The sequence below is a fragment of the Trichomycterus rosablanca genome, chromosome 1 (assembly GCF_030014385.1).
Source record: "Trichomycterus rosablanca isolate fTriRos1 chromosome 1, fTriRos1.hap1, whole genome shotgun sequence".
NCBI classification, from domain to species: Eukaryota; Metazoa; Chordata; class Actinopteri; order Siluriformes; family Trichomycteridae; genus Trichomycterus; species Trichomycterus rosablanca.
In genome coordinates this window covers 64,013,759-64,036,604 of record NC_085988.1, presented here as the reverse complement: position 1 = coordinate 64,036,604, position 22,846 = coordinate 64,013,759, and the positions used below count along the sequence as shown (strand labels likewise).

The following is a 22,846-nucleotide window of genomic DNA, read 5'->3' as shown; positions in this document are numbered from 1 at the left end:
AGCTGAAATAAGTGGAAAGTCTACATGGATCACAAATGCTAAACCATAACATTCTTACTGTTTATATGTGATGTCTGCATCTCATTCGAAACACTTAAAACATTAGCAGCCTGATTCATTAGTGAATAGATTCTGTGTATTAACACTGGACTTGCGTTTAAAATACAGTGGTACCTTAAAACTCAACGTCAATTGGTTCTGGGAGTGGCGTCGAGTTTCAAGGTATTTTTTTCACATAAGTATGTATGGGAAACCTGTTAATGCGTTCCATGGTCCCATGGACTTGCATATATTTCATGCATATGTAAAATAATGGGGTTGTTTTTGACACTTCTACACTAAAAATAACACACATATAATATAAAAAACACTGAAATAAAAAGCTGATTCTTACAATTACTTGGAACTGTGTGCTGTAACACAAGTTTAAAAGTGAAACAGTGAGGGAAATCCAGCTAAACACAGATACATGTGGAGCTTTCAGAGTGAATCTGATGGTTATTCCACACAAATGCAGATTCGTCTCATACAGTGCCTTGCAAAAGTATTCGGCCCCCTTGAACTTTTCAACCTTTTGCCACATTTCAGGCTTCAAACAACGATATGAAATTGTATTTTTTTGTGAAGAATCAACAACAAGTGGGACACAATCGTGAAGTGGAACGAAATGTATTGGATATTTTAAACTTTTTTTAGAAATAAAAAACTAAAAAGTGGGGCGTGCAATATTATTCGGCCCCTTAACTTTCAGTGCAGCAAACTCACTCCAGAAGTTCAGTGAGGATCTCTGAATGATCCAATGTTGACCTAAATGACTGATGGTGATAAATAGAATCCACCTGTGTGTAATCAAGTCTCCGTATAAATGCACCTGCTCTGTGACAGTCTCAGAGTTCTGTTTAAAGCGCAGAGAGCATCATGAAGACCAAGGAACACACCAGGCAGGTCCGAGATACTGTTGTGGAGAAGTTTAAAGCCGGATTTGGATACAAAAAGATTTCCCAAGCTTTAAACATCTCAAGGAGCACTGTGCAAGCGATCATATTGAAATGGAAGGAGTATCAGACCACTGCAAATCTACCAAGACCCGGCCGTCCCTCTAAACTTTCAGCTCAAACAAGGAGAAGACTGATCAGAGATGCAGCCAAGAGGCCCATGATCACTCTGAATGAACTGCAGAGATCTACAGCTGAGGTGGGAGACTCTGTCCATAGGACACAATCAGTCGTACACTGCACAAATCTGGCCTTTATGGAAGAGTGGCAAGAAGAAAGCCATTTCTCAAAGATATCCATAAAAAGTCACCTGGGAGACACACCAAACATGTGGAAGAAGGTGCTCTGGTCAGATGAAACCAAAATCGAACTTTTTGGCCACAATGCAAAACGTTATGTTTGGCGTAAAAGCAACACAGCTCATCACCCTGAACACACCATCCCCACTGTCAAACATGGTGGTGGCAGCATCATGGTTTGGGCCTGCTTTTCTTCAGCAGGGACAGGGAAGATGGTTAAAATTGATGGGAAGATGGATGGAGCCAAATACAGGACCATTCTGGAAGAAAACCTGTTGCAGTCTGCAAAAGACCTGAGACTGGGACGGAGATTTATCTTCCAACAAGACAATGAACCAAAACATAAAGCAAAATCTACAATGGAATGGTTCACAAATAAACGTATCCAGGTGTTAGAATGGCCAAGTCAAAGTCCAGACCTGAATCCCATCGAGAATCTGTGGAAAGAGCTGAAAACTGCTGTTCACAAACGCTCTCCATCCAACCTCACTGAGCTCGAGCTGTTTTGCAAGGAAGAATGGGCAAAAATTTCTGTCTCTCGATGTGCAAAACTGATAGAGACATACCCCAAGCGACTTGCAGCTGTAATCGCAGCAAAAGGTGGCGCTACAAAGTATTAACGCAAGGGGGCTGAATAATATTGCACGCCCCACTTTTCAGTTTTTTATTTCTAAAAAAAGTTTAAAATATCCAATACATTTCGTTCCACTTCACGATTGTGTCCCACTTGTTGTTGATTCTTCACAAAAAATTACAATTTCATATCGTTATGTTTGAAGCCTGAAATGTGGCAAAAGGTTGAAAAGTTCAAGGGGGCCGAATACTTTTGCAAGGCACTGTATGCGCACTTGTTACTTGACGTGTTACCGCACCGCTCAAGCCAAGTGCTGAACAAAGCGACTGTTCATTGTTAATTTGAAACTAAATAAGTACATTTTTAAAAAACAAACTGAACATGTTGAGTTTAAGGAAAACGTCGGGTTTAAGGGTAGAAATTTCTCAACGAAGGGCGTTTTGAGTTTAGGGACATTAAGTTACAAGGTAGCACTGTATGTACATATGTCATATGTTTTCAAACACACTGGACATTTTTATACTGTAGACATTTATATTTACACAAAAAATACACATTACAGTAGAATAGAAAAAAAACTAAAACATCCAAATTAATATGAATTTATTACATCTTTTTTTAACAACAATTTAGTGTGAAAATAACAGTTGTATGTAAAATATTTGGAATGGATGCTAATATTCCTGCCATGTGGAATGTTTATATCTCAAGCTGTGGATATTTAAGTAGTGAATTTGTTTAAATGACACATTTCTAGTAACTGACACTTGACACTTTTTGTTCTGAAATGTTAAGGTACATGAACGACATGCATGACCCAAAAATCACAGCATTTACTATATTTTATTATAAATGGAGTTTTTAAATACCGAGTCCACTCACTGTCCACTCTATTAGACACTCCTACCTAGTTGGTCCACGTTTTAGACGTAAAGTCAGGAACAATCACTCACCTATTGCCGCTGTTTGAGTTGGTCATCTTGTAGACCATCATCAGTAGTCACAGTACGCTGCCTATGGGGCGCTGTTGGCTGGATGTTTTTTGTTGGTGGACTATTCTCAGTCCAAGTGCTCCTATATGGTAAGTGGAGCTGATAACATGGACAGTGAGTGTAGAAACAAGGAGGTGGTTTTATTGTTATGGCTGATCGGTGTATTTCACTGAACAATGTATCTGAATGTTTGTGTAGTTAAGGTTTTTTTCCCCCATTAACTTTTTAGATTTTTTTTTTACAGTTTTACGTTTTGAAATTTTTGTTCTTGTCAGTTTTCAATAACCAAACATTTGTTTTGAAATTATAAGCCATAATTAAATAATACGTCAGTAGGACACTGACACCTACTACAATTATTACAATTATTAACTATTTTCACAAATCCCCTGAAAAATATGATGGAACATGAACATGGAAGGAATCTCTTCCATTATTAGAAACTAATGTGCTGGATATAAATCCTGTGTTTTGGACTTCACTGTCACAGACATCTTTCAATCAAAGACCTATAAGAGATTTTTGACTATTTACATTTTTTGCTTATTCGGCTGCTCCTGTATTGGGGTCACCACAGCAGATCCTTCTGTTCTGCATACGTGATTTGGCACACCTGTGCCAGATATTGTTGATTTTTTTCTATTTTATTTATGCATTTTCTCCCAATTTAGCGTAGTCAATTTGTCTTCCGCTGCTGTGGGATCCCTGATTGCAGTCGAGGCGGGTCCTCCGACGACCAGCGCACAGCCCTTAACGGAACCCTTTGTCACCCATGCATTCTGCACAGGCGCCTCTTTATCTGCTAATCAGGGTCCTTACACAGTGCTTGAAGACCCCACCCACAAAGTCCGGTCACCCCACCCACAAAGTCCGGTCATCCCGCCCTGCAGGCACTGCCAATTATGCCAGCTAGATGGCGCCCAGCCGACCGGTGGCAACACCGAGTTTCGAACCGAGGAGTTCAGAAACTCTACTTTTTATATCTAGGCTTCAAAAGAGTTCCAAAGACTAAAATATAAGCCATGGTGTTTTAAAGCTGTTCACAAGGCATTTTTTTTTTTTTTTCCCTAAATCTAAATTCCTAAATCTAAATTCCTAAAGTCTAATCTTTAGTTAGACTGATTTATGCTGAACATTTTTGGTAAGAACTTCTTCCCCAGCTGCCAACTTCTTGTACAGCTCGTTCAGTTCGTCAGATTGTGGGGCCTTGGAACCCGGTGTTTGTGGCAGGTCAAAATCAGATGAAACCTGTGAGTCTGACAGCGGTTCTGTGTGTTCAGCTCCATCAGCTTGGTGCTTGCAATCGTCAGTTAAAGCTTGCTTTGTTTCTGTTGATGTGTGAAAACGGTGCCTGGTACATTGTTTGCTCATTAGGGTGTCACTGCTGAGCTCTGCCTGAACTGGCACTGTGTCCAGTTGGCTCTCCATACCTGCATCTGATACATGTGTTGATTGAGATGAAGTCAAGTGACCTGACTCATCATCGTCGAAGAGCTCTGGCGACTGGGATGTTCTATATTCAGAGGACAGAGTCTGGCTGTTCTGACTGTTTTCCAGGTCCCCACTCTCATCAGTTAGAACTGGTTCTGCTTTGAAAAATCTAGACCAGGTGGGGGGAGCCCGCTTTGGAGAGGGCACTTGTGAAACACAAACGGGTGGGGGAATTCCTGAGGAGGATGTATCTGACTGGAAGCAAGATGGGGTAGCTAGGGCATCACCAGCTGGCTCTGGATTTGAAAGTTCCTTCTCTTCAGCTTCATCGCCATCATTATCATCATTGGACTCTGTGCAATCCATATAGTTGGATGTCCGGACAATAGGTTCAAGCTCTTGTTGAATTTTACAGTCTTTTTCATCATGATCTGATATTTCCAGACTATGATGCTCTTTTATTTCATTCACAGCAAGCTTCTTTCTCCTAGGCACCATGGCAACCCCGTCAAACAACTCATCTTCACTTTCTGAACCTGAGACAAAAGTAATTCTAGAGTTATAAAGGTGATATTTGAATTATATTGACTTGAAGTGTCTGAACATGTTCATATATGAAAAAAAAATCAGGTGATCAAATTCAAGTAAACCTGCGAATGATGCCAGTGCATTACATAAGGTAACAAAAAAGTTGTAAAAGCGGTAAGAAGAGTGTATGTTACAAAAAATGTAAGATATTTTTATGAAAGCCTTTGGGTACAGAGAAAGAAAAAGTAAGAAAAGTGCCTGTGTGTAGAGCTAGCACACAATGGGTCTCTCTCAAAACCTAGTGAGCTTTCTACAGAGGCAGCATTTTACATCATCCTACCCGCGCTACTGACAAGAAGGCTTAGATGCCTTAAAATGCTGCCTAATGAGATGCCCTATTCTTTTATTTCTATTTATTTAAGCATTTTCTTCCATTTTTTCAAGATTTAGCATAGCCAATTAGTGTTCAGCTGCTTGGATCACGATGGCGTTCGAGTAGGGTATATTTGCCTGCTCCACGCCCCCTTTGACGCATGCACAGTCTCTCAACCCCTTTCTTTTTCGCCTCGGGCTGCTAAGCAGGGTCCTTGCTACTTTGTCCGGTGTTCTCCCACCCACCAGACTCTGTGGCCAATTTAGTCTGATGGCACTCAGCTGACCAGTAGCAGATTTGAACCACGGTGTTCAGAATCTCAGCACTGGTGTGCCAGCGGAATATCTTGCTGTGCCACCTGGGCGCCGAGATGCCTTATTCTGACTGAATAACAAGAGAGCATCTAGTGCTTCCTCAGCCAAGAAGGCAGGCAAGAAGTAGAGAGCAAAGTTATGTTTATGTTTAAATGTAAGTAATTTTTATTCATTTGCAATTTTTATAAAGGTGTTCAAGTGTAATTTGGTTGCAATTACAAAGTTAGCTGGCATGCTAGAAGTGTCACCTCAGCTCATTGGTTTGACTGTTTCCCACCTAGTGATTTTGGGGACCACTTGGCCAGGGTTTAAACAGCTGGCGGCTGATATTGGACTGAGTCAGACATAGCATGGGAAGAAGTGTTTGGTGTGTGCAGTCATGGCAACTGTTGTGCCTAATCTACAGAATAAACCCTCTAAAAAGCAGACAGATATGGTTCTATATCTGCTTGGGCACCTTTTCACCATCTGCTGCTCCATTATGTAAAGGACACAAACATGCGGGCCACACACCAACCCTTCAAATTCAATGTGGTCTACAGGCAAGGGGCACAGATGATGGTGGCAGATTTCTTTTCTGTTAGGGGGGAGTCAGTTGCAGGCTGGATGGTGCCCTGACCTGCATCGGGCGAAGGGGGTATGTGACAGGTGGGTGTGTGGTTTAGCTCCAAGATGCAACGGAAGGAAGGAGAATGGAGGATAAACTGGGTTGATTACTGGTTACACCTGCGAGGAGGTATTAACCCGAGTATTTAAATCCTGTTTTGTTCCCCCTTTGTGTGCTTCCTCTTGTGTGTTACATAAGCAGAATGGAACATATAGTGGGAAAGCTGACCTTTGATTGATCGTTATCATTGTGGTATTTTGTTATTTGCTGAAAAGCAATAAACCTATAAGTACTATGGGCTTACCTGAATCATGAGTCCTCCTTACTGGCTGACATAAACATGTTATACATGCATAATGCACATAAGACAATTTACTAGTGAGATCTGCTGTAATACCTTGTGACATGCTCTTTGTTTTGGTTCGTTTTAGCTTTCCCAGAGGCTTATATGCAACCTCATTTTCAGATTTTTTCCTGCACATCAGCTTCAACCTGGAAAAGAAACGATTCAGATTAAATAGTCAATCTCAAAAGTGAGACCAACTGTAGTTTGCAACAAATGATCATAGTAAAACTAAACAAATGAATTTATTACAATACAGTAAAATAACAGCATACACCATATGGTCAAAAGAGTGTTGACAACTGAGCATAAGCTTGATAAATAGTGAAAGGGTTGTGATAGCTCAGTGGTTAAGGTACTGGACTAGTAATCAGAATGTTGCTGGTTCAAGCCCCACCACACTAAGTCGCTTTGGATAAAAGTGTTTGCTATATGCTGAAAATGTAAATGTACATTATATTCCAAGGATGTTTCCAAGATGTTTCAATGATGTTTTCAGTTTTATATTATTAAGGAAATTTAGAATTTTTTCTGAATTGTTCTGAGTGAAAATTTATTTTAATGTATTGGGCATATGTAGTATTTGTCTTTCGCTGTTGTACTTTGGGCATTTAATCAGGATGTGTTTTATGGTGATTGGTGTGTGGCAGTTTACACAAAGTGTGGGGTCTTCTCCTAATATTAAGTGTTTGTGTGTTAGTCTGGTATGGCCTATTCTACATCGACTGTGCATTTTTGGTTTATTCTGGATGTTCGGGTGAATCTAATGTAGTTTATTGAAAAAGCATTTGTGAGGTTAGATAGTGATGTTGGACGAGAAGGCCTGGCTCACTACTGACGTTCCAATTTGTTAGGTGTTCAACTAAGCTGGAGTCAGGGTGCTTTTCTGGCCACTGAAAGTCCTTCAAACTTACCAATTCATTTCTTTATGGACTTAACTTTGTGCACAGTCATGCTTATTACTAAAAATTATCTTCCCCAATCTGATGCTAATTTGCTAATGTAATTAGAGGTTGTGGATGAAACACCTGAATTCAATAATTAAGAGGTGTTTTCACATACTTTTGGCTTTATAACACTAGCACGGGTGGCTCTGTGGGTAGCACTGTCGCCTCACAGCAAGACGGCCCTTTCTGTGTGGAGTTTGCATGTTCTCCCCGTGTCTGCGTGGGTTTCCTCCGGGAGCTTCGGTTTCCTCCCACAGTCCAAAGACATGCAGTCAGGTTAATTGGAGATACAAAAAATTGTCCATGACTGTGTTTGACATTAAACTTGTGAACTGATGAATCTTGTGTAACGATTAACTACCGTTTCTGTCATGAATGTAACCAAAAGTGTAAAACATGATGTTAAAAATCCTAATAAACAAAATAAATAAATAACGCTAGCACATATAAAAGAAAAACAAGTCTTACAATTCACTCACTTCCTCCACTGTTCGGCCCAGTGGAATCACATTAGGGTAAATGTGAACAGGACTGATGTAGGAGAGAAAATCTTTAATCTGATTACAGATAAATGAACACATTGATCAGACATTATTAATACAAATATATAGCACTCTAATACAGTCCTTTTCAAATAGCCTACCCAGCTGACTGCAAAACGTTGTGACCGGCAACATAATAAAATGACTTGGTCATTATAAATGCATTGACAAACATAACAAACTAATAATTATCTTTTTTGATGAAGTGATTTTACTTTATAGCTACTAAATGCCTACAAAGCAAAAAAAGGCACATGATGTTAGGCCTGAAGTTTAGCAGCTATAAATGCTTTATTTTGGGCTAAATAAAGAAGGGTACAAATTATGATTATTTTAACATTAAGCTTTTTGGTTGCTACTAAATTGTAGATTCATTGTGTAAAATGGCATTTAAAATCTTACTAATTTATCTGAAAAGTCAGGACACTCTCATCTAACATCATTGATTTCTTTATTAAAAAACCTTTAAAGCGTTGTCAGAAAAACTGGCCAATAACTGGTCTTGCTCTAATGCACTCCCTTTCACACATACATGCAGGTGCAACAAAAACACATTTATGTTATATTTAAACAAGCCAAAGTAGTAATTAAGTGGCACTTATGCAGAATTAAAATACACCCAACACTCTGTAAGCTCAGAACAGCATTTTAAAAATACAATTAACAGCCCATTTCTCAAAAATCTCTTACCTCCGAGTATGAAGAATGGAATGAGAAACATGCCCTGTAAGAGCTTCCACCCATCCTGCAAACGGGTTACATTAAGTATAACACAAAAGACCTTACAAGAAAAACAAAAAAAATGCTAAAAGTTTATGTATTTCATTTTATTTCAAACATTGAGCGCAAGGCAGGCATACCCTGGACAGGGTGCCGACCCATTGCAGGGTTTTGACAACTCCCCTTCAGACACAGCCAGTGTCTGTGTAGAAGCCTGTCCGGCAGATAGGTCAGTTGAGATTCAAACCTGGATTTGAGCATTAATGGGCTAGCGTGATGAAACACTGTGCCAACCAAGTGTTCTGGAAAGGTATATATAATATTTTTATGTTTTTAATATTGTGGGTTTGCATATGGTTATGCAACTGCACCTGGATACCAAAACACTAGCAGAAAGTGATGCATTTGACAATACTAAAAATATATAATATTATTATTTCGCCAAGTGTACAGTCAACAGCCACTTCTTTAGAAGACTGAAACAGACAGCTGTAACTCACTCCTGAATCACTTGTAAACACCTCCTGTTTACAAACAGCTGCAGGGAGGGGGCAGTATGTCCCTTCAGGAACAATAATATTGGTGAGGACCAACGAATATAAACTGGGTGCACTTACTTTAATTTTGTTTTATTTTTTAACACAAAATTATGTTAAATAGTATTCAGTGACACCTGCCATCAATTAAAGTGACTCTGATTAACCCTATAAAAAGTTCAGCTCTTCTAGTAGGATTTTCCAGACATTTACTAAGGCCTGGTCCACAGAGAGCCTTTCCAGGCATTACATTTACCATGAAACCACCAGATAAAATATGGCACAAGAATAAAATTGCCAAGAATCTCCAAAACTGATGAAAAGACAAGAGGAAAACTTTTTTTTTTTTTTTTTTACCCTCTTCGACATTGAAAAGCAACCTTGGGTATGAGAAAGGCACTATATAAACTGAACTGTTGTCATATGTACGTAGTACACAACTAGTACCTGCAAGAAATTCCTGCAGCTCCTTTAATGTCGCTGTTGGCCTTCTTGGCAGCCTCTAGAACTAGTTTCCTTTTTGTCTTTTTATTAATTTTGGAGGGGACATCCAGTTCTTGGTAATGTTATTATTGTTCCATATTTTATTCACCTAATGATGGGTTCCATCCCCAGGTAAAACGGTCCAGATCCTTTCTGTATGGAGTTTGCATGTTCTCCCTGTGTCTGCATGGGTTCCTCCAGGAGCACCGATTTTCTCCCACAGTCCAAAGACATGCAAGTGAGGTGAATTGGAAATACAAAATTGTCTATAAACTTGTGAACTGATGAATCTTGTGTAACGAGTAATTATCTCTCCTGTCATGAATGTAACCAAAGTGTGTAAAACATGATGTTAAAATCCTTATTAATAAATATCACTTGTTGCCTTTTCACTGTTTCGTGGTATATGTAATGCAATGGATTTTTTTCACCTTTCTTCTGCCTGTTACTTTTATACAATGAGATCCATTTAATGCTTTGTCTTCGTGGACCAGGCTTTTCTTGTAGGATGCAACTAAGTAAATGTCAGAAACATCCTACTAGAAGAGCTGAACTTTAAATGGGGTTAATCAGTCACTTTAATTGATGGCAGGTGTCACTGACCTCTATTTAACATGAGTTTGAATGTATTTGTTCATTCTGAACAGTCACATCCCCAGTTATAAGAGGGTGTGCACACTTATGGTCGAATAATGCGACCGTTTTATTTGTATTTTATTTATTTTTTGTATTTTGCCTCTCTAAATTGAACTGCACTTATTATAGGTAATATTAAATTATTCACATTACAAACAACTGGCACAGTGGTGTGTAGATATTTTAATTTTTATGTCCAGTGTGTATATATAGATATGTATGTGTGTATATACATACAGTATTGTGTCAATTTGTAGTTACCTGACAATAACATTTGTCTTTCTGGTTCGTTCCCCAAACCACATGGTGGAAGGTTTGATGCTAATAATGCGAAGTGGTGTGCCATCCGGAGCTGCAGAGCCACATGGCAGCCTGTTCGCCCTGAATAGCTCATCATCCTGTTAAACAAATCCCATAATAACGATAAAGCAACAAAAGTTCCAAATTCATATTTCCTGGAAAAACATATTTAGAGATAAGCAATCTACAATGCAACATGCCTTGGGGTGTCTGCAGGCATGGATCTGTGTAGCTCTGTCAGCTGTCACATGACACAGGATCTCTGGCATTTTCCTGTACATAAACAAACTGTTGACATGGACCTACAACAAAAAATTAAGAGATTGATGTACTGACTTCCAAAGCTGATGACAATTGTCCTATAAAATAAGAAATAAATCGTCATTTAAAAGACTCACTAACCTGTAAATTGAATTCCTCTCCCAAGTTGGTAAAGAGGTATTCATAACCATATGCTGCTTTGCAGTTTAACCAAACTACATGATATGGACTCAGACAAATCCAATCCTGAACCAGCTTTCTGATACCAGCTAAGCAAGACTCCTAAATAAAAGAAGTACAGTACAGCATTATCAGTAAAATTAACAATTACATTAACAATATTAACATGATTATTTACTTATTAGGATTTTAACATGTTTTAAAATCCTTACATTTATGACAGAATCGGTAGTTACTGGTTACACAAGATTCATCAGTTCACAAGTTTAATGTTAAACACAGTCATGGAGAATTTTGTATCTCCAATTCACCTCACTTGCATGTCTTTGGACTGTGGGAGGAAACCAGAGCTCCCAGAGGAAACCCACAGGGACACAGGAAGAACATGCAAACTCCACACAGAAAGGACCCAGACCGTTCCACCTGGGAATCAAACCCAGGACTTCAATTCTGTCTTCCGCTGCTACCAGAGATACCAGATTGCATCCGAAGAGAGCACGTAACTGTACACACCTCTTCCGACACGTGCACAGCCTTCCTCTTCTTGCCCCTGCTTTCTGCACAATCAGGGTTCCTTACACAGCGTATGAAGACCGACCCACCCACCCACCCACCCACACATAATCCGGCCCCCACCCTGCAGATACGGTGGCCAATTAGTATCTGCTTCAGGTGCTGCCAATTACGACTCCTAGATGGCGCCCAGCCAACTGGAGGCAACACAGAGTTTCGAACCGACAAGTTCAGAAACTGAACTTTTGTGCAAGTGTGCAAGCGAAATATCCCACTGCACCTGGGTGCCCCAGGACCTTTATTGCTGTGAGGCAACAGTGCTACCCACTGAGCCATCATGCTGCTCTTATTAACATGTTTATAATATAAAATAAATTACTATTAAATACATAGAAGACCTAAGAAAACTTACCCTGCTTGGAATCTGATAAAATCTGGGGTCGTAAAATGTGCTGTCAATATACACACTCTGAATGTTTTTTACTCTGAAACATAATGAAGAAGAAGACATTTTTAGACAGAATGGATAAAAAAATTTCCATTTAAGGGAAAATTGCTGGGGGTTAAAGCACAGATGAGCACACCTTAAGACAACCTTTATTAAGACAACCCAAACTGCATACAAAAAAGTGAAAACAACCTCTGTATCAAACTATTAAAAACATTACTCTGCAAATGCTATGGCAGTTACTTTATATGTAAAGTGTTTCACTTTGTAAAAATTAATATGCTAAAATAAAAGGTGCAACTGGCACCCTTCCATATGGTTTGTGTCAGTGCCCTTGTCAAAGGTAATTTACAGTTCTGTGATGGCAACTTTAATGTAGAAAAAACACATTGAAATTATAGAGCAACATATGCTGCCTTCAACATCACAGTGGTAAATGATTTACCATCCCAAACTTTTTGAAATGTGTTGCAGGCCTAAAATACAGGAATGGATGAATATTAACAAATGAAGTTGACCAGAGAAACTAGCACTGCCTTTTTTATTTGGATTTTCCATACTTCCCAAAGTTATTTTCTGAAATAGGGTTGTATATAGTGTTTAAAATACTTTTGACAGTCTTTTGGCAGTGTAACTGTCGCTCTGCAATATGAACCTAAAGGAAGTAAAAGTGGGTCAAACAGAATGATGTGCAATTCTGGAGTACACACCTGTCACCAGAGTGCAGGTGCTCTATTCTTGCTGCATCTCCAGTAGCTAGCCGAAAGTCTCCAGTGTACAGCACTGTGCCCCGAGTTCCCTCAAATAGGAACCTACAGAAGGATAAAGCCAGATGTTACACCTCTGGTGAAAAGCTGACATGCATACTGACTCACAAACAAAAGAATTATACATAAACATGTATAATCTGCGCTGTGTTAAAATGCATTATTGTGATTTTCATATCCCTGAAGAAGAGTGAATAAAAATTAACAAACCAATCATTTATATTGTACTTTGTCAGTATACTGAAAACTGAATAATTTAAATGAGTAATTCTGTGCATATATTTTCATATTATAACAGCCTGTGCAATATTGCCAAACACCTCTTATTTTACTTTTGTAGTATTTGCAATTCTGGGCTTGAAAACGGCCGCAATATGCAAAATGAATGTATTGTGTGTATCCTTACAAATATCAGTTGTTTCAAATAAATGTTTTGTGGGAATATAACAGCTATCGGGCAAAATAATACAGGGCCAATAATCATATCATATCACAGGTTCTGTCACAGGTTCATATCACATTAATATATTACAGTAACTGCTTACATGACTGATCCAGGGCAATGACCAGCTGTTAGCAATGTCACAACAACATCCTCTGACTGTTTTAAAAACAAGCAAAAGAACAGGTAGACAATAAAAATTCATATAAATTTAAACATGTTTTTTTTTTTTTATAAAAGGCTGAATGAATGTCTAATGACGGTGCTTACCTCCCCTGTGGTTTCATCAATTAGTGAGATGTGTGTTGGACTGTCCAATTCAAGGGTAGCCTGGAATTGCATAAATTAAGCTTAACATTATACAAAGCAGACATCTATGATGAAAGATATTTACATGCAAGTTAAAAAAACATTTACTAAGAACTAAGAACTTACAATGTGGTCTTCCCAGTGGATGTATTTTGGATTACTCAGTAGAAGCTCTTTTGTGACAATCGAACAGTACAACTTGACAGTTAAGCTAAAACATAAAAGTAGTTTGTTTACTGTTTAGATGAGGATTTGTTTATACATAATAACACATATAGTAGGTACACATTCAGTTAGGGCATAAAGTAAGTCAAAAGTTTAGGTGCACTTTGAAGCACATGTAGGTCTTAGAATTTCAATAGTTCCTGACACCGTTTGTTTATGTGACTAAATGGCTAAAAATCATTTGTTGTAAGTTAATTTCAGGTTTTCTGAAAGGGTTCTATACTGAGTTAAGAGTAGCCTGCTGTAGTCTTGAAGTTTACACTTACAATGTGTAAAGTAAAGGTAAAGTAATGATGAATATTGATAATATTGGGCAAGCTGTAGCCTAGTGGTTAAGGTACTAGGCCAGTGACCAGAGGGTCGCTGGTTCAAGCCCCACCACCGCCAGGTTGTCACTGTTGGGCCCTTGAGAAAGGCCCTTAACCCTCTATTGCTCAGACTGTATACTGTAACTGTAATGTAAGTCGCTTTGGATGAAGGTGTCTGCTAAATGCTGAAAATGTAAATGTAAATGATAATTGTACACTGATCAGCCATAACATTAAAACCACCTCCTTGTTTCTACACTCACTGTCCATTTTATCAGCTCCACTTACCATATAGAAGCACTTTTAAGTTCTACAATTACTGACTGTAGTCCATCTGTTTCTCTACATACTGTTTTAGCCTGTTTTCACCCTGTTCTTCAATGGTCAAGACCCCCACAGGGCCACCACAGAGCAGGTATTTTTTAGGTGGTGGATCATTCTCAGCACTGCAGCGCTGCTCTGTCCTATTCACTCATACCAGCACAACACACACTAACACACCACCACCATGTCAGTGTCACTGCAGTACTGAAAATGACTCATCACCCAAATAATACCTGCTCTGTGGTGGTCCTGTGGGGGTCCTGACCATTGAAGAACAGCATACAGTGGGGTCAAAAAGTATTTAGTCAGCCACTGATTGTGCAAGTTCTCCTACTTAGAAAGATGAGAGAGGTCTGTAATTTTCATCATAGGTACACTTCAACTAGGGCTGGGCGATATGGATCAAAAATTATATCTCGATATTTTTTTCTGAATGGCGATATACGATATATATCTCGATATTTTTTTATTCCATAAGGTAATAACAAAAAGACACTTCTGAGACAAAGCTACATGTTCCAATTTTTTTACAGGCACTTTTATTAATATTCATGCTGGGGAAGCTTTACACAAGAACTATTTTTCCTTTAAAAAAAGAGCTATTCTAAGAAAAAAAAAAGTTGTTTTCTAAGGCATCTCCTGTTGTCTAACGTGAATTACAAATATATTGTCTGGCCCTTTAAGAATGTTAAGTGTACTATAGGGCGCAGGGAGCGAGTGTGTAGGGAAGATGTTGGAATGACACGGTTTCCGGCTGAGCTTGTGTGACATTAAAAGTAAAACCCCGTTAAAGTAAACCCCTCGTTAACCCCCCACCCCCCCATGTTTGGACTTTATACATTATTTTATGTATATGTCGCCACAACATTAACATTTACATTAATATTTTCTTTTACTGTATAGAACTCAGTTCTGTAATACAGGCAGAACTAATCGTTCATGTTACTGTGTAACTATTACAACATTTAATGCATTTTAATCAGCGTTCTTCTTCATGCACTTTATTATTATTTAACAGCTTTATTTGCTGTTTAATTGCTGTTTGCTCCTTGTTTACTGCAGAGTTAGTTCATGCAATTTAATAATGTTTGGTTGTTTATTGGCCGACAACAAGAAATACTATAATAGAAGATAAATAAATAAATGACGTGTCGGACGTCGGGCGATCGTCCAGTATAAACTAACACGACCACGTACAACATCCAGTACAGAAATCCCCATAATGTTTGTTTTTACAGATAGAGCAAATACATGCACATCACATATACAAACACAAGAGTCAGAACAACAGGAGACGCACCGTTACGTTATTATTACTTTCTCAACACTTAATGTGAAGTAAATACGTGCATGTCAGCGCGTGCATGCGCTTGTGTTGGTTTTTGAAACGAATAACGACTCGTTTTCTTGTTTTTTAACTTTGGGATTTGAAGTGAAAAACGAATGAAGGTACACGGAGCTGGAACCTTTTATCTGGACTTGTTTTCGGCATTCTCTACAGAATACACTATTCTGCTGCTCATCTGACACTTTGAATTCGAACCATCTCCAAATAATTACAAAATTAGTCATTATTTTTCTTTTTAGTAAACAGCTCCTCTTCGATAGCTTCTGTCATGTCTTTATCCGTCTCCATGCTATCGCTGCCTGCAGGACTTACTGGTGAAGCGGTGGGGAGGGGCGAGTTGTGTTCAGTGAGGGAGAGGGGCGGGGCAGGTGAACATGTGCAGAGACAAACTGGGAGAAGAGAAAGACGAACTGTCGGATCTAACTGGAACGCAACATTTATATCGATATATGCGATATTGTCTTATCTTATATCGCGTATGAAAATATATCGATATTTTTAAAATATCGATATATCGCCCAGCCCTAACTTCAACTATGAGAGACAAAATGAGAAAAAGAAATCCAGGAAATCACATTGTAGGATTTATAAAGAATTTATTTGTAAATTATGGTGGAAAATAAGTATTTGGTCAATAACAAAAGTTCAACTCAATACTTTGTAACATAACCTTTGTTGGCAATGACAGAGGTCAAACGTTTCCTGTAAGTCTTCACCAGGTTTGCACACACTGTAGCTGGTATTTTGGCCCATTCCTCCATGCAGATCTCCTCTAGAGCAGTGATGTTTTGGGGCTGTAGCTGGGCAACACGGACTCCACAAATTTTCTATGGGGTTGAGGTCTGGAGACTGGCTAGGCCACTCCAGGACCTTGAAATGCTTTTTACGGAGCCACTCCTTCGTTGCCTGAGCGGTGTGTTTGGGATCATTGTCATGCTGGAAGACCCAGCCACGTTCCATCTTCAATGCTCTCACTGATGGAAGGAGGTTTTGGCTTAAAATCTCACGATACATGGCCCCGTTCATTCTTCCCTTAACACGGATCAGTCGTCCTGTCCCCTTTGCAGAAAAACAGCCCCAAAGCATGATGTTTCCACCCCCATGCTTCACAGTAGGTATGGTGTTCTTGGGTTCTTCTTCTTCCTCCAAACACGACGAGTTAAGTTTTTTCCAAAAAGTTCCATTTTGGTTTCATCTGACCACATGATATTCTCCCAATCCTCCTCTGGATCATCCATATGCTCTCTGGCAAACTTCAGACGGGCCTGGACATGTACTGGCTTAAGCAGGGGGACACGCCTGGCACTGCAGGATTTGAGTCCCTCTCGGCGTAGTGTGTTACTGATGGTAGCCTTTGTTACTTTGGTCCCAGCTCTCTGCAGGTCATTCATCAGGTCCCTCCGTGTAGTTCTGGGATTTTTGCTCACCGTTCTCATGATCATTTTAACCCCACGGGATGAGATCTTGACCCCAAGGGAGATTATCAATGGTCTTGTATGTCTTCCATTTTCTTACAATTGCTCCCACAGTTGATTTATTCACACCAACCTGCTTGCCTATTGTAGATTTACTCTTCCCAGCCTGGTGCAGGTCTACAATTTTCTTCCTGGTGTCCTTCGACAGCTCTTTGGTCTTGGCCATGGTTGAGTTTGGAGTCTGACTGTTTGAGGCTGTGGACAGGTGTCTTTTATACAGATAACGAGGTCAAACAGGTGCCATTAATACAGGTAACGAGTGGAGGACAGAAGAGCTTCTTAAAGAAGAGGTTACAGGTCTGTGAGAGCCAGAAATCTTGCTTGTTTGTTATTGACCAAATACTTATTTTCCACCATAATTTACAAATAAATTCTTTAAAAATCCTACAATGTGATTTCCTGGATTTTTTTTTTCTCATTTTGTCTCTCATAGTTGAAGTGTACCTATGATGAAAATTACAGACCTCTATCATCTTTCTAAATAGGAGGACCTACACAATCAGTGGCTGACTAAATACTTTTTGACCCCACTGTAAAAGGAGGCTAACAAAGCATGCAGAGAAACAGATGGACTACAGTCAGTAATTGTAGAACTACAAAGTGCTTCTATATGGTAAGTGGAGCTGATGAAATAGACAGTGAGTGTAGAAACAAGGAGGTGGTTTTAATGTTATGGCTGATCGGTGTATATTGTAAAGGTATATTGTTACATCCCCAGAAAGTTACACATGTACTGACACAACAAACATGTCTAGGTCAGTGTCAACACTGTTCTTCAGAAAGTTTCTGAATTTTTTAAAACCTATATTCATTAACAATTTCAGAAACAAATGACTTGACTTTTCTACATATTCACATTTTTTGCAGCATTGTACCAACTTTTTTTTCATATTATCAGCAAAAAATGTTTTTGGTTGAGCTTGTAGCCACTGATGCACCGCTGCTTTCACATCATCATCATAACATGAAAATCTTCTTCCCCTTGAAGTTTCTTTGAGCGGTCCAAAAAGATGGAAATCAGATGGCGTTAAATACAGATTATAAGCTCTCTCTCAGTCTCTCAGACACGACCAATTACTACTCGTCCTGCCCTCACAGTTTCCAACCAAAATATAAATAAAAGTGCGGAAACTTTTGGTAGATCCCTCATACACAGAATACTAACAGTAAACAATGATATACCTACATGGGGTGTACCTAACAAAAATAGCCAGTGAATGGAGACAAGGCAAGAGTACCTAAAACAGTACTTACCTAAACTTTAGTTTCCTTTTCAGTAAAGGTCCTTTTAGTCCTTTCATATGATCTGTAAGACATTCACATTACAGTTATAAGATGCTCATTTAGTTTGTATAGAAGTATTTAATGCTGTAAAGAAAACGTCACATTACCTTTATGACAGTGAGAAAGAAAATAAGCTCTGGCGTGTAAATTCTCCTTGTCAAATCGATCAATGGAGATAGTAGGATACTCCCTCATTCGACCAGGGAATGAACTCATTCTGACAGATTAGCTTAGCTTTTCAGAAAGCACATTTAGCCAAGTGTGAATGGAAGTTACACTGACATCTTCCTCACATAATTATGCAATATCTTATTAGCGTTTCACATCTAAAAGCTTAATAAGAAATCACATCAGCTATAACGCATTATAAGTTACCACACCCCACGCTTCTTACAACAGTAACAATACTCGTTCAGCAAATGTGTTGAAAAATATGAAGCAGCGATTTTCATGTTGTCACTTGGTCCGCTTTGAAAAAGTCACGTGATGGATGACGTCTAAAACTTTATTCGCTACAGATACCCACGTGGTTACCTCAACACGCTGCTTTATTTAAAGAAACAGTGGTTTGTAAGATTCGAACCTAATTATGATTGAGATTATGAAAGAGTTTTGTTCGATAGTTGCAAAAATCTCACAATAACTCAAGCACACACAGACACAGAAGATTAAAAAGTGTTCAGATCTCTTGGCTTTTACATACAACACATACACACATTAATTTATTTATTGTCTGTTTTTCCCACCGGGGTGGCACTGTGGCTTGGTGGGTAGCACTTTTGCCTCACAGCAAGAAGGTCCTGGGTTTAATCCACAGGTGGGGCGGTCCGGGTCCTTTCTGTGTGGAGTTTGCATGTTCTTCCCGTGTCTACGTGGGTTTCTTCCTGGAGCTCCGGTTTCCTCCCACAGTCCAAAGAGATGCAAGTGAGGTGAATTGGAGACACTGAATTGTCCATGACTGTGTGTTCGATATAAGCTTGAGAAGTGATGAATCTTGTGTAATGAGTCACTACCGTTCCTGTCATGAATGTAACCAAAGTGTAAAACATGATGTTAAAATCCTAATAAACAAACAAACAATCCCACCGGGGTGGTACTGTGGCTTGGTGGGTAGCACTTTTGCCCTACAGCAAGAAGGTCCTGGGTTTAATCCACAGGTGGGGCAGTCCGGGTCCTTTCTGGGTGGAGTTTGCATGTTCTTCCCGTGTCTGCGTGGGTTTCTTCTTGGAGCTCCAGTTTCCTCCCACAGTCCAAAGACATGCAAGTGAGGTGAATTGGAGATACAAAATTGTCCATGACTGTGTTTGACATTAATCTTGTGAACTGATTAATCATGTGTAACGAGTAACTACGTGTCCCATCCCGAACATGATGTTAAAATCCTAATAAATAAATACAAATTTTGAACAAATCCTGGACAAGTCGGAACTCCATCACAGTGAAAAACACACATACACACAGACACTTATATCAAGGGGGAAATTTAATACAGTATTTCCAATTAACCTGACTGCTTGTGTTTGGACGTGTGAGAGGAAACCGGAGCTCCAGGAGGAAAGCCACGCAGACACGGAGAAAGCATGCAAACTCCACACAAAAAGGGCAGGGACTGCCCAACCAGGGAATCGAACCCAGGTGTGAGGCAACAGTGCGTCCCACTGAGCCAACAGCACATTGTTCTGTCGATATGTCCTACCGTGGCGCAGATTCATAGATATAGTAAATCTTTGTTAAATCTTAATTATACGTGTTTCACTTAAGTCAAAACAGATGTGTGCATGCTTGATAGGACATCTCTATGGGTAGGACAAATCGACAGAACACCTGTTACCTGTAAAACAAACGTGTCACACTTTACACCAACAGTGAACGTTGTCAATGTTCACTAAAAGTAAAAACTAATAATTAAAACAAGTATCAATACTGTATTTAATCATGATTCTCTTTGAACGTTATCGTTAATGATGTTATTATCTTTAGTATTTGAGCTCCTGTACAGACGCTGTTGCGGTGCAGCCACATTGTTTAATGTTTATTTACTCTTCTTTATATAGTAAACCTCCCCAAAAGAGGAGCTAAACCCAAGCTAGCAAGTGGACAAGTTTTTTATTTATTTATTTATAGAAACAGTATACAGTAAACATAATAGTACACTTGATATACTGTACATGATCATATTACCAAAAATATGCTTTAACATTAATGCAACAATAACCAGTATATGTTCAACAACAATTAAAAAAATAATAATATCAAAGAAAAAACTAAGCAAGTGGAATTACAAATAATTTAAGGAATCTTGTTCCAATAGTATCACATATAAAATAAAACAGACAGTAAAATAAAACTCTCATTAGAAATGCGTTATTTTTATATAAATAAAGTACTTTAAGACAGTTATCAACATAATTTCTCGTTTAAAGAGGGATTCAAGGAATTTACTGTTTGCAAATATGTATTCAAATCTAAATTTATACAAAATAAAAGATGCAATTTTTTTTTAGCATTTTTTGGTTTTATGAATATAATATTTAGCTAGTAATATAATTAGGTTAATTATAATTAAGATTCAATTGTTTGAAAGAGAGGGTTATCAAATATATACAAAATATACTAATAATTACCCAAATTCCAGAACACATTCACCCAAAAGAAAAATGTATTGACACAGTCAGAGAATAAGTGATCAATCGACTCACTAAAAAGACACACCGATCAGAGATGGTAATAAATCTACTTAATCCAGCATTAACTGGGTAACATCTGTAAAGTATAGCAACTGGACAAGTTACCTCAGTGAAGATCCACATGATGACGCAGAAAAACCACAAACACGCTTCATTTGGTCAAATTTCCGTTTATTATCAAAACTGTCATACATAATGAGTACAAATTATTATTTTCATACATGGAACTGCAGTTAGTTATTTCATTTAAACATAAATAAGCAGTATTATAATACGCATTGAAATGAATGATGTGAATCCTGAGTCGGTTTAGTGAGTCGGTAGTTTATTAGTTGTTGCTCATAGGTCTTTGTCAGTCACGTGTGTTTAGTGCCCATTATTTTTTTTACTCTATCGTATCAGTGAAAGCTGGAGAAGCAGACGTGAAATGAGAAGAAACCATACCTAGACGAACTCAGGATGCCAGGAACCGTTATTTGGATAAATGATCATCTGTTAACATTGATAAGCTATGTTGGTTGTGCTTGTAGTGGTAAATGTTTGTATTGTTTATGCTGCTTATTTTGCACAAAGAGTATTTAGTTTTTGTCTGTGTCTATTTACAAGTACAAATAAAGTACATATTGAAATTTTACATAACTGTACTTGATTACTGTCCTGATTTGTTCACACTCTTTACAACAGTGGTTCCTTAGTCGAGACAATGGTTCACTTGCATGCTTAAAGGCTTCTTTGCATTATGAAAATGGGTCTTGAATGCAAAAATGCGCCCGATCTGTTTGTGCAATCAGACTGAAAAATGAAAAAGTAGGTAGTTGAAGGGGAAATGTTGCCACGAAGTGTATTCGTCCATTGTATTATTTGATCAAGTAAATGGTATTAGTAGAAAAGTGCTGCCAATCAGGCAGAAATCACACCGACGATCACAGCTACGTACGCTGGTATATAAACCTATACATACATTGCCTATAGAAAGTCTTCATACCCTATCGAAATCCTTGCCTTTTGTCACATTATACCCTGAAAATGGAAAGAAATTAAGCCTAACTTTTTCCAGCTGTATTTACACATTATAACCCTCTTCATCAAAGTGAAAATTACACTTTAAAAAAATCTGATAAATGATTATAATTTAATTAGTAAAATACCTGGTTTGGATAAGTAACCCGCCCCTTAGAGTGAACATTATAAACTTGCTCAGGTACAACCAATCACCTTCCAGATCACACACCAGGCTAACTGGCCCACACCCGACATCAATTGTACTGGTTTTGCTTACTTCAGAATAAAACCAGATGTTCTTTGACGAGTCCACTACTAGTAGTGCATGGTAACACCATGGTTGGAAAGGTGCTTTCAAAAGAGCTCCGTGATAGAGTTGTGGAAAGGCGCAAGTTAGGAGAAGGATACAAAAAGTTTTCAGCAGCTTTATCTATCCCTCTGAGTACTGTTCAGAGCATTATCAAGAAGTGGAAAGTGTATGGGACCACCAACACCTTGCCAAGATCTGGCCGTCCCTCCAAACTGGATGACCGAGCCAGGAGGACATTGATCAGGGAAGCTACCAAGAGGTCAATGGCAACTTTGAAGGACCTGTATGGCTGAGGTTGGTCGGCCTGTGCATGTGACAACAATCTCGCACGCTTTACACAAAG

At 38.7% G+C, this 22,846-nt stretch overlaps 1 protein-coding gene across 1 annotated transcript; it reads right to left on the bottom strand.

The window, feature by feature from the left end:
* Window positions 1-3,889: 3,889 nt before the first annotated feature.
* dclre1c (DNA cross-link repair 1C, PSO2 homolog (S. cerevisiae)) lies at window positions 3,890-18,804 on the bottom strand. The gene is given in 14 exon segments (XM_063005321.1): window positions 3,890-4,827; window positions 6,511-6,605; window positions 7,872-7,960; window positions 8,636-8,690; window positions 10,582-10,718; window positions 10,821-10,922; window positions 11,023-11,163; window positions 11,987-12,059; window positions 12,733-12,834; window positions 13,335-13,390; window positions 13,502-13,561; window positions 13,667-13,751; window positions 18,475-18,608; window positions 18,610-18,804. Coding segments are annotated over 14 exon segments (2,094 nt in total). The 5' UTR covers window positions 18,721-18,804; the 3' UTR covers window positions 3,890-3,973.
* Window positions 18,805-22,846: the final 4,042 nt, after the last annotated feature.